The 12,359-nt window shown below is 36.9% G+C and overlaps 1 protein-coding gene across 1 annotated transcript in view; it reads right to left on the bottom strand.

The window, feature by feature from the left end:
• LOC110024101 (protease Do-like 7) overlaps positions 1-11,990 on the bottom strand; it is a 161,367-nt gene extending 149,377 nt beyond the window's left edge. The window contains exons 1-5 of the mRNA XM_020723860.1: positions 11,615-11,990; positions 11,446-11,516; positions 10,219-10,353; positions 2,966-3,024; positions 2,805-2,841 (exon numbers count right to left, since the gene is read on the bottom strand). Of these exons, the coding sequence (XP_020579519.1) occupies positions 2,805-2,841; positions 2,966-3,024; positions 10,219-10,353; positions 11,446-11,516; positions 11,615-11,861 (549 nt within the window). The 5' untranslated portion in view covers positions 11,862-11,990. The remainder of the gene's footprint in view (positions 1-2,804; positions 2,842-2,965; positions 3,025-10,218; positions 10,354-11,445; positions 11,517-11,614) is intronic.
• Positions 11,991-12,359: the final 369 nt, after the last annotated feature.

The following is a 12,359-nucleotide window of genomic DNA, read 5'->3' as shown; positions in this document are numbered from 1 at the left end:
GGGGCTATTTGAACGAGCTCGCTGTTGATCGAGTCAATTCGAGCCAATTTCGTGCACGGCGCGACATATAGAATTTGTCGGCACTCGTGACATCCAAAAATTGATGCCAACAATATAATAGGAAGTCTCAAACCAGAATCAATCTAACATAAAGTCCCAAAATAACATACTTAGTATGCATCCTGATTCTCATTAAAAGTAACGTAAATAATTAACCCAACAATCAGTTGGCATCAAAACAAAGAAATCTCGGCTAGTCGGATCTTTTAACAACTTCATTGAAAACAAATAAAGTGTCATGTCCTCATAAATTTCTGAAGTTTCTTGTAGCATTATCATAACCTGCGGAATAGAAGTTGCATGTGAGCTGTCAAACTCATTTGTACAAGAAACAACTAATTATGAAATCCGACATCTTAAGAATACTACATCATATTTTTATTCTTGTCAGCTCTAGGACATTTGAAACGACAAGTATATCCAACTTCATTTAGGATTGGATTGGATCCTTCATTTGAATCGGTAGTTTGTTTAGCATCTATAGGCTCAGTTATGTCAGCGTGTACTCTCTCACTAGGTGCCCATGCATGTCACCTATGGCCACGACTCCACCAAATATTAGGTTCAACTTTTCCTCAAGCTCAAGGTCAATGCCTCTAAAACTTCAACTTCTTGGCATTTGGCACGACCTACAAGTTAATATGTTATTATTGAGATGGCATCATAAAGAAAAACAAACTTGCAAAGCAACAAGCGTTGAATAACTTTTTCAACTCCAATATCTTATCTCACCATTCTTCTGAAGCATCAATGATTCACTTTATGGGATCCCAATCGAAGCCCATGGAACCTCACTTCAACTCTTTTCATATGTTCAATTTTTTTAGCTAATCACACTTGTTTTTCAGTTGCATTCTATCACATTCTCTTCCGGTACTTTTCTTAAAAAATTTTATAATATTTTGTCATCCTTACTTGTGAAAATAAGTGGTTGCCCAATGTCCCAAGTCAACCTCCCTCAGGCATAGATCGCAAAAGGTTAACTTTACTTCTTTATCCCACTGAGAGAACGATACAATTTCTTTTGACTTACCCATTACCACTACGAGCATGAAAAGAATCGATCAACATACTTTATCAAAACAAGTAGTTACTCTGAAATGCATTTATCAAACAATAACTTTAACTCATCAAAACATAAATCAACCAAAAAAACAATCCGCAACCCCACAACCCTTTCTCAACATTCAAACAAGTAGTGGCAAGAGATTCTGAAAGCACAAAAGAAACACTAAAAACAAAATGGAAGTTGAACTATGGAAAGCTCGTCATGTCACATGAGCATTATTAACTATGCAGTTTAATAACCATGAACAAATAAGCATTGCTGACACTTTTGCATTTAGGCATGGGGTCAACATCAACATCTATTAGTTCTATTTTTTATCTACAACAAACATAAGCAATGGCACCAAGTTTTATGCTTGTACAATTATATGAGTATTCGGTCCAAACACCCTTCATTTTAATAAACCTCAAACCAAAAAGAGTTAAAGAAGCATTGCGCATAGCATCAAAATCCAACTCTATTTAAGAAGATAGGTAATGCACAAACCATAAAGAAGAAAGGAAAATGAAAAGTCACAGTAAAAAAAGAGATCAAGCACCATAGCAATAGTAATCCAAGGCCATCACCAAAGAAAATTTGAAGCCACAAATATACCCTAAGTAACCAACAAGTAAGAGCCACAAATTCAAATGCTTTCCATTTTGACAACTTGATGATATCATTGCAAACTGAAGAAATAGCATCATCGTAACGGAATTTATCTTGAGAAACAACATGAATCTAAAGTCGTAAATTATAGGAGATAGTTGGTGCAACTGATTATGGAATCGATGATCAAGAAGAGTTATGAATGATAGAAAGGAGATTCAGTAGTCATGAGACCAACGAGAAGAGAAAGCAAAAGAGCCAAAGGGTTAATTCAAATCATTAAAAGGGGTAAAATAGGAAAAGTTGTGCTCAAACCTTCAGCTAGAGGAAGCAATTGTGATATCTACGGTGGTAGGATGCGACTGTCCATGTAGCAGTGAGCAAGAATCAAGCATAAGGAATGATCATAGGGTGTGTCGCAGGCAGCCGACGTGCATGCCAGGCTGCAAGGACACAAAAGGTCACATGATCACATGCTAAGCGAACATGCACTTAGAACAAACATGACTTGCATATGCTAGGAATGGAAATATACTGCAGGCACTAGAAATGAGTACAAAAAAGTAAGTCGAGGGTTGAAGAATGTTTATGCCAATGGGTCAGAAGAGTATACACATAAGGGTGGAAGGGAGGAACAGACAAGGATCATTATAGGGGTTGAAAAACCATGGAGTGGACCAAATTGGGCGAGTAAGGAGTGATCAACCCAGCTCAGATATCACATACGAGAAAAATTGTTCCCTTTAACAAGAGATCCTCTCGATATATAATTCAGGAATTAAGACAATGAGCCAGGCTTCAGCGATATAAACAACCTCCGCTAACTATTTAGAGTATTCCTTATGCTAACACATCATGTAAGCTTCAACGAAAGGAGAATGCATGGAGCTACTCCAAAATAGTTGGAATAACACTAAAGATCCCGATCATGAAGTTATTTGTATTAAAATGTCATTTTCTATTAAAATTATTGTTAGAAAGACAAAGGAATCAGATTTTAAGTTGCTTGAAAAATAGAATGTATTCATACAAGGGTTAAAAAATAAAACTCTTGTGAAACTGCTCGTATAAGGCCAGAATAACAAACCTGCATGTAGAATGTATTGAAGTCATTATATCCATCCCTGGATGGTAAACAAAAAAGTGCATTTGTTGAATAATTAGACATTACAATAACCGGGGTAAGAAAGTTTAGGGCATGATTTCCAGTAGCATATTCGAAGCACAAGCGAGCAATATTGAGCTTACTTCTTATACTGGGGTGCCTCTCTATCAAGACGTGCAAGAGTTCCGGCCAGAATTGAAACCTACAGAATAATTTCACTTAGAATAGGACAATCTTAAGAAAATACAGGTGATTAGACAATTATCTAAAAAGATAAGACACCAGCAGCCAATCACACAGTGCGTGTGAATGTAAGGCAATCAGGTACATGCAAAGCACCAAGTTTTAAAAAAATGGTTTGAACGACAAGCAAAAATCTAATACTCCTCAAAACAAGTTTTGGAAAAATGCAATACCACACCATGGTAGAAACTATGCAGCTAAAACCCAACTTGCACTGTATTTTCATGACAATTTGAAAGGGAATGAGACAGGTAGAAGAGCAAATGTAGTCAATATTCTATTTCAAAAATCATAACAAAATAACGTCTTGCATCAGATGAAAAGTCAAACATCAACTGCAATCAATGGTGGGAGAAGCGGTTAAATGGAGGTTTGCTTGTGTCTAAAAAATACGTTTTTATTATGAATCTCCTGTCAATTTTGCAGAGATGTCCAAAACAAACCAGAACATTACAACTTTGATTAGGTCAATTATTTCATAAAACCACATTTTGTAAAATTGTACGACAAAATTGGCCACGAATATAGACCAGACGTCCATAGAAAACTATAACCATCTGAATGTGAGAAAAGCAACTCACTGAAACGGCTACAAAAATATAAGATCTTTAGAACAAGATATTGAGTTAATCCTACATCCAAAAATAAATGACTTGATACAAAAGTATCACACATTTTGAGGCAAATATTCAACAATATCTAGCATTACATGGAACTTGTAAGCAGTGTGATGCAGCCAGCAAGTGACCTGATGCCAGTAACCAATAACTAATGCAGTGCTTGCCTTTTTTTATTTATTTTCCTTTGTTTTTTTGGTGTCTTATTATTCTGTTTACTTTCTTAGTTACTTAAATAGTAATGCTTGCATTTACTACTTTACCATTAGCAGGACCAATTAGCTGGGTCCTGATATATTTTGGTTAGCTATAGACAAAAAATAGGAGATTTGGAGAATATATTCGGTTACAAATTTCTGTATTGCTTTGTGCTATTCTCTGTTTTCCTTTTGTAGGCTGTTACGCCACAGTGTTCATCATTCACCCCGATGTCTAGATTTCCATGAATTATAATGTTAGAAAAACTATTGATAAAATAACCTTGGTTGACAACAACAAAAGGTGAAGAAGCCAAGCACCTACACCATTTAAAGGGTTAAAACTATACAATGAGTAATAATTTCAACTATTACACTCCCTTGCCCCAAATTATAGTTGATAAGACAACTGTACTCAATCAAATAATTCAAACATTGTTAGGCTACAATAATTCTCCAACTATGATGTTTTTCTACAGCCTCTCTCTTAAGATCTTTCTTTCACAAGATGAAACATCTATAAATAGGTAATTTTTCGGTTAGCTTTTTATTTTTCTTTGAAAAATCGTTCAATCAGCAGTATATTAAGTTGGTTAAAACATCGGAAGGATTTTTTCGTTAATTTTGTGCTATGGAGTAGAGTATAAAACAAAATTTGTCAAAAGATGAGTCAGTTGCTATCCAAATGGATTTCTGATGGTCAAGATTTATGAAACTTGGAGAGCGTGGGTATCAAGCTGGGCTCTATGCAACATATTTAATCCAAGAAATAATATTTCTTTCTGTCATGAATTCTGTTGAGATTTGGAATAAAACAGCATTATTCTCATTGATAAAAATAGGGGTATTTAAACACAATTACAATGGATTAAAATAAGAAAAGAAATAAAAACAAAATCAATGAAATAGAATCAGAATAAAGATTTAAAAAAAACTACATAATACAGAATAAGGGTAATTAATAAATAATAACGGCTATAGAAGGCATAAATCTAATCCTCCCCCTCAAGTTGAAGCATAAATATCAATCATGTTCAACTTGAATTTGAAATCATCTAAAAAAAGGCGAGGAAGATTCTTGGTGAGGATATCCACTAGTTAAATATTGGAGAGGAGAAAAGAACACAGATTTCCCCGGACTCAATCTTTTCCCTAATGAAGTTTTTGTCAATCTCCACATGTTTGGTACGATCATGTTGGACTGGATTGTAAGCAATGTTGATAGCGGCCTTATTATCACAGAATAGTTGTGGTTGGACAAAGGTCGGCATCAAAGGTGGACCCACAAATTCAAATTTTTACTTATATGGAAGATAATTTGATCCTTCACCCCTCCTGAAATATAAATTGTCCCTTCTGAAATATCACTCACTCCTTCGTTGATCTAGCCCCCCAAATGTTAGGTCTAGTGAGACTGGATGCCCCCCTCAACAAAAAAGACTAATTCCACCCCTGGTTGGCATACGAAGTTTATAAAGCATGATGCGTAAGGACATGGACCGAAAATCAACTTCAGCATTGGTTCGGGCAACCACATACTGTTTTTTTGTTTTCCATGTGACAAGATTTTTCCATACAAATGAGCAATGCCCCGAAGTGGAATGTCGATCGTGAATCGTGTCAGCCCAATCAGCATCTCTAAAAACAGTAATAAACTGAGAAGTGTGACGAGAAAAAAAAAACTTAAGTTTGGTGTACCTTCTAAATAGTGAAGAATCCGATAGACAACTTGGAGATGGTGCTTATAGGGGTCATGCATGAATTGACTCACTGCACCAACTGCGTGGCAAATCTGAAGCGAGTATGAGCGAGATAGATAAGTTTCCCCACAAGGCGTTAGTAGTGAGTCTTGTTGACAGGCACAACACTGGAAATATCGGACAATTTTTCATTGGAATCCATAAAGACAGCCACAGATTTACACAGAAGAAGATTGTTCTTTGTCAAGAGATCAATTACATATTTACCCTGAGGTAGGCAAATGTTCCGAGATGATCGAGCCACTTCTATGCCAGGATTACCGGAGGAAACCCAAGTCTTTTATTTTAAAGGAATTAGCAAAAATGTCTTTCAATGACTCCAATGCTAGGAGATCGTTACCTGTAAGAACAATATCGTCAACTTAGATAATAAGGATAGCTACCTAACCATTAGAGGAATATAAGAAGAAGAAAGTGTGGTCTGATTAAGCCTGAGAAAAACCATTACCCACAACCATCTTTGTGAGCTTGTCGAACCAAACCCTTAGGGGCTGCTTTAGCTCATAGAGGAACTTTCGCAGCATGCACACTCGTCATTTGGAGGCGATAGAGACAAAGTCAAGAGGGAGAGACATATATACCTCTTTTATAAGCTCTTCTCTCAAGAAAGCATTTTTTACATCTAGCTGGAATAAAGGCAAAATAATATTCACCGCAGGGATAATAGGACCCGAATAGTGTTTAACCTGGCCACTGAAGCAACTATCTCCTCATAGTCAACTTCGTAAGTCTATGAGTACCCTTTGACGACCAATTGTACCTTGTTGCGTTTAAAAGATCCATCAGAGTTAAAATTTGTGCTGAAAATCCATTGGCACGCCACAGCTTTCTTAACCTGAGAAAAATCAATCACTTCTCACGTACGATTCCGCCAAAGGGCATTCATCTCCTCCATTATTGTCATTTTTTAGGCTAGATCAGCAAGAGCAACCTCAATAGTAGCTGGAATCTCATTGTTCGTCGAGGCAGCAGCAAATCTTCTGTAGGTCGACGATAAACTACGGAAAGAAACATTTTGTCATAGAATAGAGGGAGTGTGTCAAATTAGATGTCTTACTCTGAGAACTCACCTCCTCATTAGAATAGGTCATGAAGAGGATATCGCCCGGAGTTGAGTCAGGGTCCTGTAAGGAGGAAGCGAGAATAGAGGGAGTGTGTCAAATTAGATGTCTTACTTTGAGAACTCACCTCCTCATTAGAATAGGTCATGATGAAAATATCGCTCGGAGTTGAGTCAGGGTCCTGTAAGGAGGAAGCAGGTTCCAGAGTATGAGCATTGGAACGGATGCGTCTGGTGTACACACAGAAAGTGGGAGGAGATGTTGCACTCAACGAATCGGGGGACTCACCAGATCATGCACTCAACGAATCGGGGGACTCACCAAAACAGGGTCTCCTCAAGGGCAGTAACAAGTAACAACAAAGAGAACATACATAGGAGTAGGATAAGGGACAGTGTCTAAGAACCTAAGCTCCCCCTCACTTGAGGTTGAGCAAGGAAAATGAGGAACACTTTCAAAGAATGAAACATCAGTACTCACATAAATTTTATTAGTGGTAGGATGAAAGCACAGATACCGCTTTTGAGTGGCAGAGTACACCAAGAAGATACATTTTATGGATTCGGGATCAAGTTTACTCTGATCGGGTGCAATGTTCCAAACAAAGGCAGTGCACCCAAAAACCTTGGGCCCAAAGGTGCAGAAGACCCAATTGGCAGAGAAGCATGACAACGGGACGGCTAAGGGTGTTCAAAACTTATAAATTTTACAGATGACTCTATTTATGAGATAGAAGAGAGTGAGAATGACATCGTTCCAAAAACGTTTCGCGCATTAGATTAAAACATAATTGAGCGAGCAACATCGAGGTGGCGGTTTTTTTCCTCTCGACCACCTCATTTTGTAGAGGAGTGTTTGCACGCGAGCTATGGTGAAGGATACCCTTACTCACCAAGAATTCACCCAAAATAAAGTTAAAAAACTCACAGCAACTGTCAGCCCAAAGGATCTGACTAGGAGTTTTGAATTAAGTTAAAATGAAGGTGTAAAAGTTTTGGAAGATAGCAACAACCTCATATTTGTCATTTAAAATGTAAACTCATGTCATTTGAGTGTGGCCATCAATCAAATCAAAAATCACTTTTTATTGGTGTAGCTGGGAGTGCGAGAGGGTCCTCATAGGTCACTGTGAATGAGAGACATGAGCAGAATGTGTGTAAGTGTAGGGTGTGTAATGGGTCCGATGATTGCTAATTGGTACGTCTTACAATTGTAATTAGAAATGTTTTTATTTGAAAACAACAAATAATATACTTTTTTTTAATATTGGAAACTATGACGACATAAACGACAATGCAGCAACATAATAGGACGTTTAATGACCCGAGATAAGCTACAACTCTTGAGAAGTGAGTACTCACTACCCATGCTCTTCTCTTGGAAGTAGTAGAGTCTGGCTAACCTCTTAGTAGTTTCAATCATTATCCTCAAACAACGATCCTAAAAAACACAATCATCAAAAGAGAAATTAGCAACACAATTAATATCATTCATCAACTTGCTGACAAATAACAAGTTATATAGCAACTGGGGAATATGTAAAGCTGACACCAAAGTTAGATCTGTTGTTAATACAATGGACCATTTACTGGCAATGGAACTAAATGAGTCATCGGCAATTCTGACGATATATTTTTCATAGCACGGATAGTAAGTCGAGAAAACTTGTGAGCAACCAATCATGTGATACATGACAGTTGAATCAATAATTCATGAACCAGAGATAGAATAAATCGTGAAATTCATGGGAAGAGTATTTTGTCGAACGTGGAAGGTTGAACGACCCGTAGAGACTTGATGACATATAAGAAGCATGATTAAATGCTCCATTTGGTTTTTCAGAGATTCAGAGGATTCTAGAATGTTCAGGGTAGAAGTCAGTTGAGTCATGGTAGGCCCAACCGTCGCTGCGAGACCCTTGATAGCAGAGGAATTAATTGAATGTTTGTATGTCGGCTTACCGTGAAGTCTCTAATACTTATCCTGAGTGTGGTTAGTTTTATGGTTATAAGCCATCAATTAATTCCGGTAGGATCAAGACACACGGATACAATTGCAAGAAATAAAATCTCTGCATAAATGACCGGCGTTGGACAACTGTCAGGACTCCATTCTGTAGAATCGGCGACAGCAAAGGTAGAGAAAGACTGCTTCACGGAAAGCGCTTCTACTGTAGGAATTTTGCTAGGATTATGAGCCAAATAAACAGGAATCCTGCTATAGGAATTCACAGTATCCAGGCTTCTGCAGGGATGTTGGACTGCTGTAGAAATGTGCCAAAGAAACAGCAAGAGATGCTGGAAGAACACTGCAGTAGAAGAGAATCCTTGCGAGAAGGAATCGCTTCCTGGATGGGAGTCCTTGCGAGAAGGAATTGCAACTTGCAAGAGAAGATTATACTTGTAAGAACGAATCGCAACCTAAAGGAAACAACTGCACTCGTAGGTTTCAAAAAAAGATGCCGGTTGCAGGGAGTCGCTAGAGGAGGCCTTGCGAGGCCGCAGCCGGCCTGGATCTAGGGTTAGGCTCTGATACCATGTTAAGATTTGTAATAGAACAAAATTATTCTCATTAATAAAAAGAGAAGTATTTAAACTCAATTACAACGAACTAAAATAAGAAAAGAAATAAAAACAAAATCAAAAAAATAAAATCTGAATAAAGATAAAAAGGAAACTATAAAATACAAAATAAGGGTAATTAATAAATAATAACGGCTATGGGAAGCATAAATCAACTATGAAAAAAGTTGTGTTACGTGTTTTAAACATCTACAATCTCCATATTGGCTTTGCGCATTTTTAAGGAAAAATTTATCATTTTGCGTGAGCATGAGTATATTAACATCATCATTCACTTTGTAGCAAAACTACTTTAGCATTAATTAAATTCTTTAAAATAAAAAATATTTCATTCTGAAAGTTAACAGATAGATCTTAAATACTAATAGGTCTTAGATCATGGTTCTTGTTTCTTTCAATAACAACCCGCTTGCAATATATAAGCACCTCTGTAAGTGTTTTATGTCCATTTTAAATTACAATATAGAATATGAAAACAAGCATGCTCCTAGCATTTGATGAAAGCATATAGAGAAGTATCAATAAGGAAAACCACTTGTGATTACAGATTTTATTTCAGTTATTTCAACAAGACGGAATGGAGGTTATTTATTGCTTTGTGGCCAAACGAATAAAATGCAACGAAAATTTTACAAATAAAGCCATGGAAAAAGTTGCTGCCAAATCCAAGTATCAACTTTTGGCAATCAAGTTAGCAATATGAAAAGCTATGTTTGATCAAAAAGAATTTTACAGTTTCTGCAAAATAATAATACTATCATCTTCAGAATGTTTAACTTTATTATCACTCATGACACGATCAAATGAATCAGATAACAGAATGAAGAAGAATAAAATTAAAAAGTATGTACTTCAAAATTGATGAGTTGTGTAAAAAGATTCAACAATAAACTTAACAATTTCCTATCAGAAAAATAGAAACAATATAGCGCATACCTTTTCACCACTATCATTACCCACCACTCGAATTTCTAATCCGACGGATGCAACGTCTGGTGCAAGAGGAATTTCTTTGTAGCTATGAAACTTGATGGCTCCAGGGTCAAAACGAAGGAAACCAAAATCATGTACCTAAGATAAACTTATCAATTTCTAAGTCCATGTAATAATCAAAATAAGCATGCATTCCAACACACACATTTAATCACATGTGTACATGAAACTGAAAGTTTATTAACCAGAATGGAAATGGAAGGGGTAGAAAACAAACTAAATAGCAACACAAATCCAGTCTACAAATCAATCAAGAAGTAAATGGAAAAATACAAACATGATAATTTGTGAACAGTCTCTTAAATTTATTAGCATATATTTTGATGAATGAGATTGAAACTTCCCTAGAACAAGCAAAAAAGGTTGTTTTTATACATCCCTAGGAATATATTACCCCTTCATTACCAAATGCTCAGCACGGGCTATGCTTGCTTTCCCATTTTCCAGGGCACCTTTACTACTGTTATTAAGTTGGGTAAACTTATCATACATTGAATTCTACCAATGATATCAAAGCCAGAAATTAAAATTTTTGGTGTCCTGAACATGAAAAAGGAGGGTGTATTTTTTCTTTCTGTTTTTTCATCTCGGAAGTACACTTAAACAAAAGAAGACTGAGGGCTGAAATGATTTGTGTACTTAGAAAATACATATTACAAGAATACTTGACATATTCCATCATTTTATTAAAAGAGATTAGGAAGCGACATGTATTTTAAAATCTACAAGCCATAAAATGTAATGATAATGTTTTCTCATATAAAATGGATATCAACGATTCCCCCTAAAAACCCACACCAAAACAAGGCTCAAACAAAGCCTAGGTGTACACAGTGTGGCGATAATTAACAGTACAACAATTATCATTGAAAAAAACCAAATGACCCCTCTCATGCGCAGATGCGCTCCGCATATACTGGTTCAGCAATGGCGCTAATTTAGCACTGGAGTACGATCTAAAAGACTAATTGACATTTCAATTAAAAGTTAAGTTTCCGATGTTCAAGCTTCGAGATCCTAGTTTGTATATCTGCTCAAATTGTGTGCACAAGCAAATAGCATCTTTCATTTAAGCAGGTTGCAGGCACGCTACGGCACTCAAGAAGCATGGAACTACGAAAAAAAATAACAGCCGAATTCCGCAAAGAATCTGCGACAAAAAAAATATACCGGATCCCTGTACAGAGGATACACCGGAATCTCCTCCCGGTTAACGAACATTGCCTCGGCAACTACTGGACCTGGGCAATAAGAGAAACCATATGAAACACTCTACACAACGAAGGGTACCAATTCCGTGCAAAACATGGAAATACCCGAGAACTAAACCCGAATATACCAGGTTTCACGACGTGACGATTGCTGAGGATGATGCCACGAGACTTGTCCACGACGAATCCGGTGGCGCAGCTGGCGCCTGCGACCTCAGTATCAAAAGCGCGGGCCGCTGTCGTACGGAGCACGACAACAGCCGGCACGACTGTCGCCAATGCCCGACGCCAGTCTTCCGCCATTGCTGAGCCATCCCGACACTGCTGCGCAAGCTCAATCCCTAAGCCCAGATCGGCCCTTATGCAAGACTCCATCCCCTCGAGCCCTCAAGTCCCCACCCGACAATATCCCCTGTCCCTCTCGCTCGCTCTCTCCTTCTCGCCCCCCTGCACATCCTTTTTCCCTCTCCCCACTGAGAGAGCGCTGCACGTATCAATTTGGTGATCGAGCAGCGAGGGCTGATAAAAAGTAATTGTTTTACAAAGTATCCCCGCTCAAATTGAGTAAATCATAATTACTTATCTTGATGCACTAATTTAATTGTTTGGATAAATATCTACTTTTTTTTTATTTGAATCGATATATTATAAATATTTTTAAGCAGTATAAATTGATTGGAGGATAGTCTTATCTATCTAATAATTGTTTTGGGTCCTTTGGGATCTTTTTTTTTATTATTATTATATTTTATCTTTTATTTAAAAAATGATATTTTTATATGATATAATATGTCTAGTTATTTTTAGAAATATTGATAATAATTTTAAAATATTTAATTGTTTTTTAAACAATTTGCTTTATTTTCGAATACA

Source organism: Phalaenopsis equestris, unplaced genomic scaffold, assembly GCF_001263595.1.
Source record: "Phalaenopsis equestris unplaced genomic scaffold, ASM126359v1 Scaffold000246, whole genome shotgun sequence".
Lineage (NCBI taxonomy): Eukaryota > Viridiplantae > Streptophyta > Magnoliopsida > Asparagales > Orchidaceae > Phalaenopsis > Phalaenopsis equestris.
The sequence above is the reverse complement of the archived record's forward strand: the minus strand, read 5'-3'. Positions and strand labels throughout refer to the sequence as shown.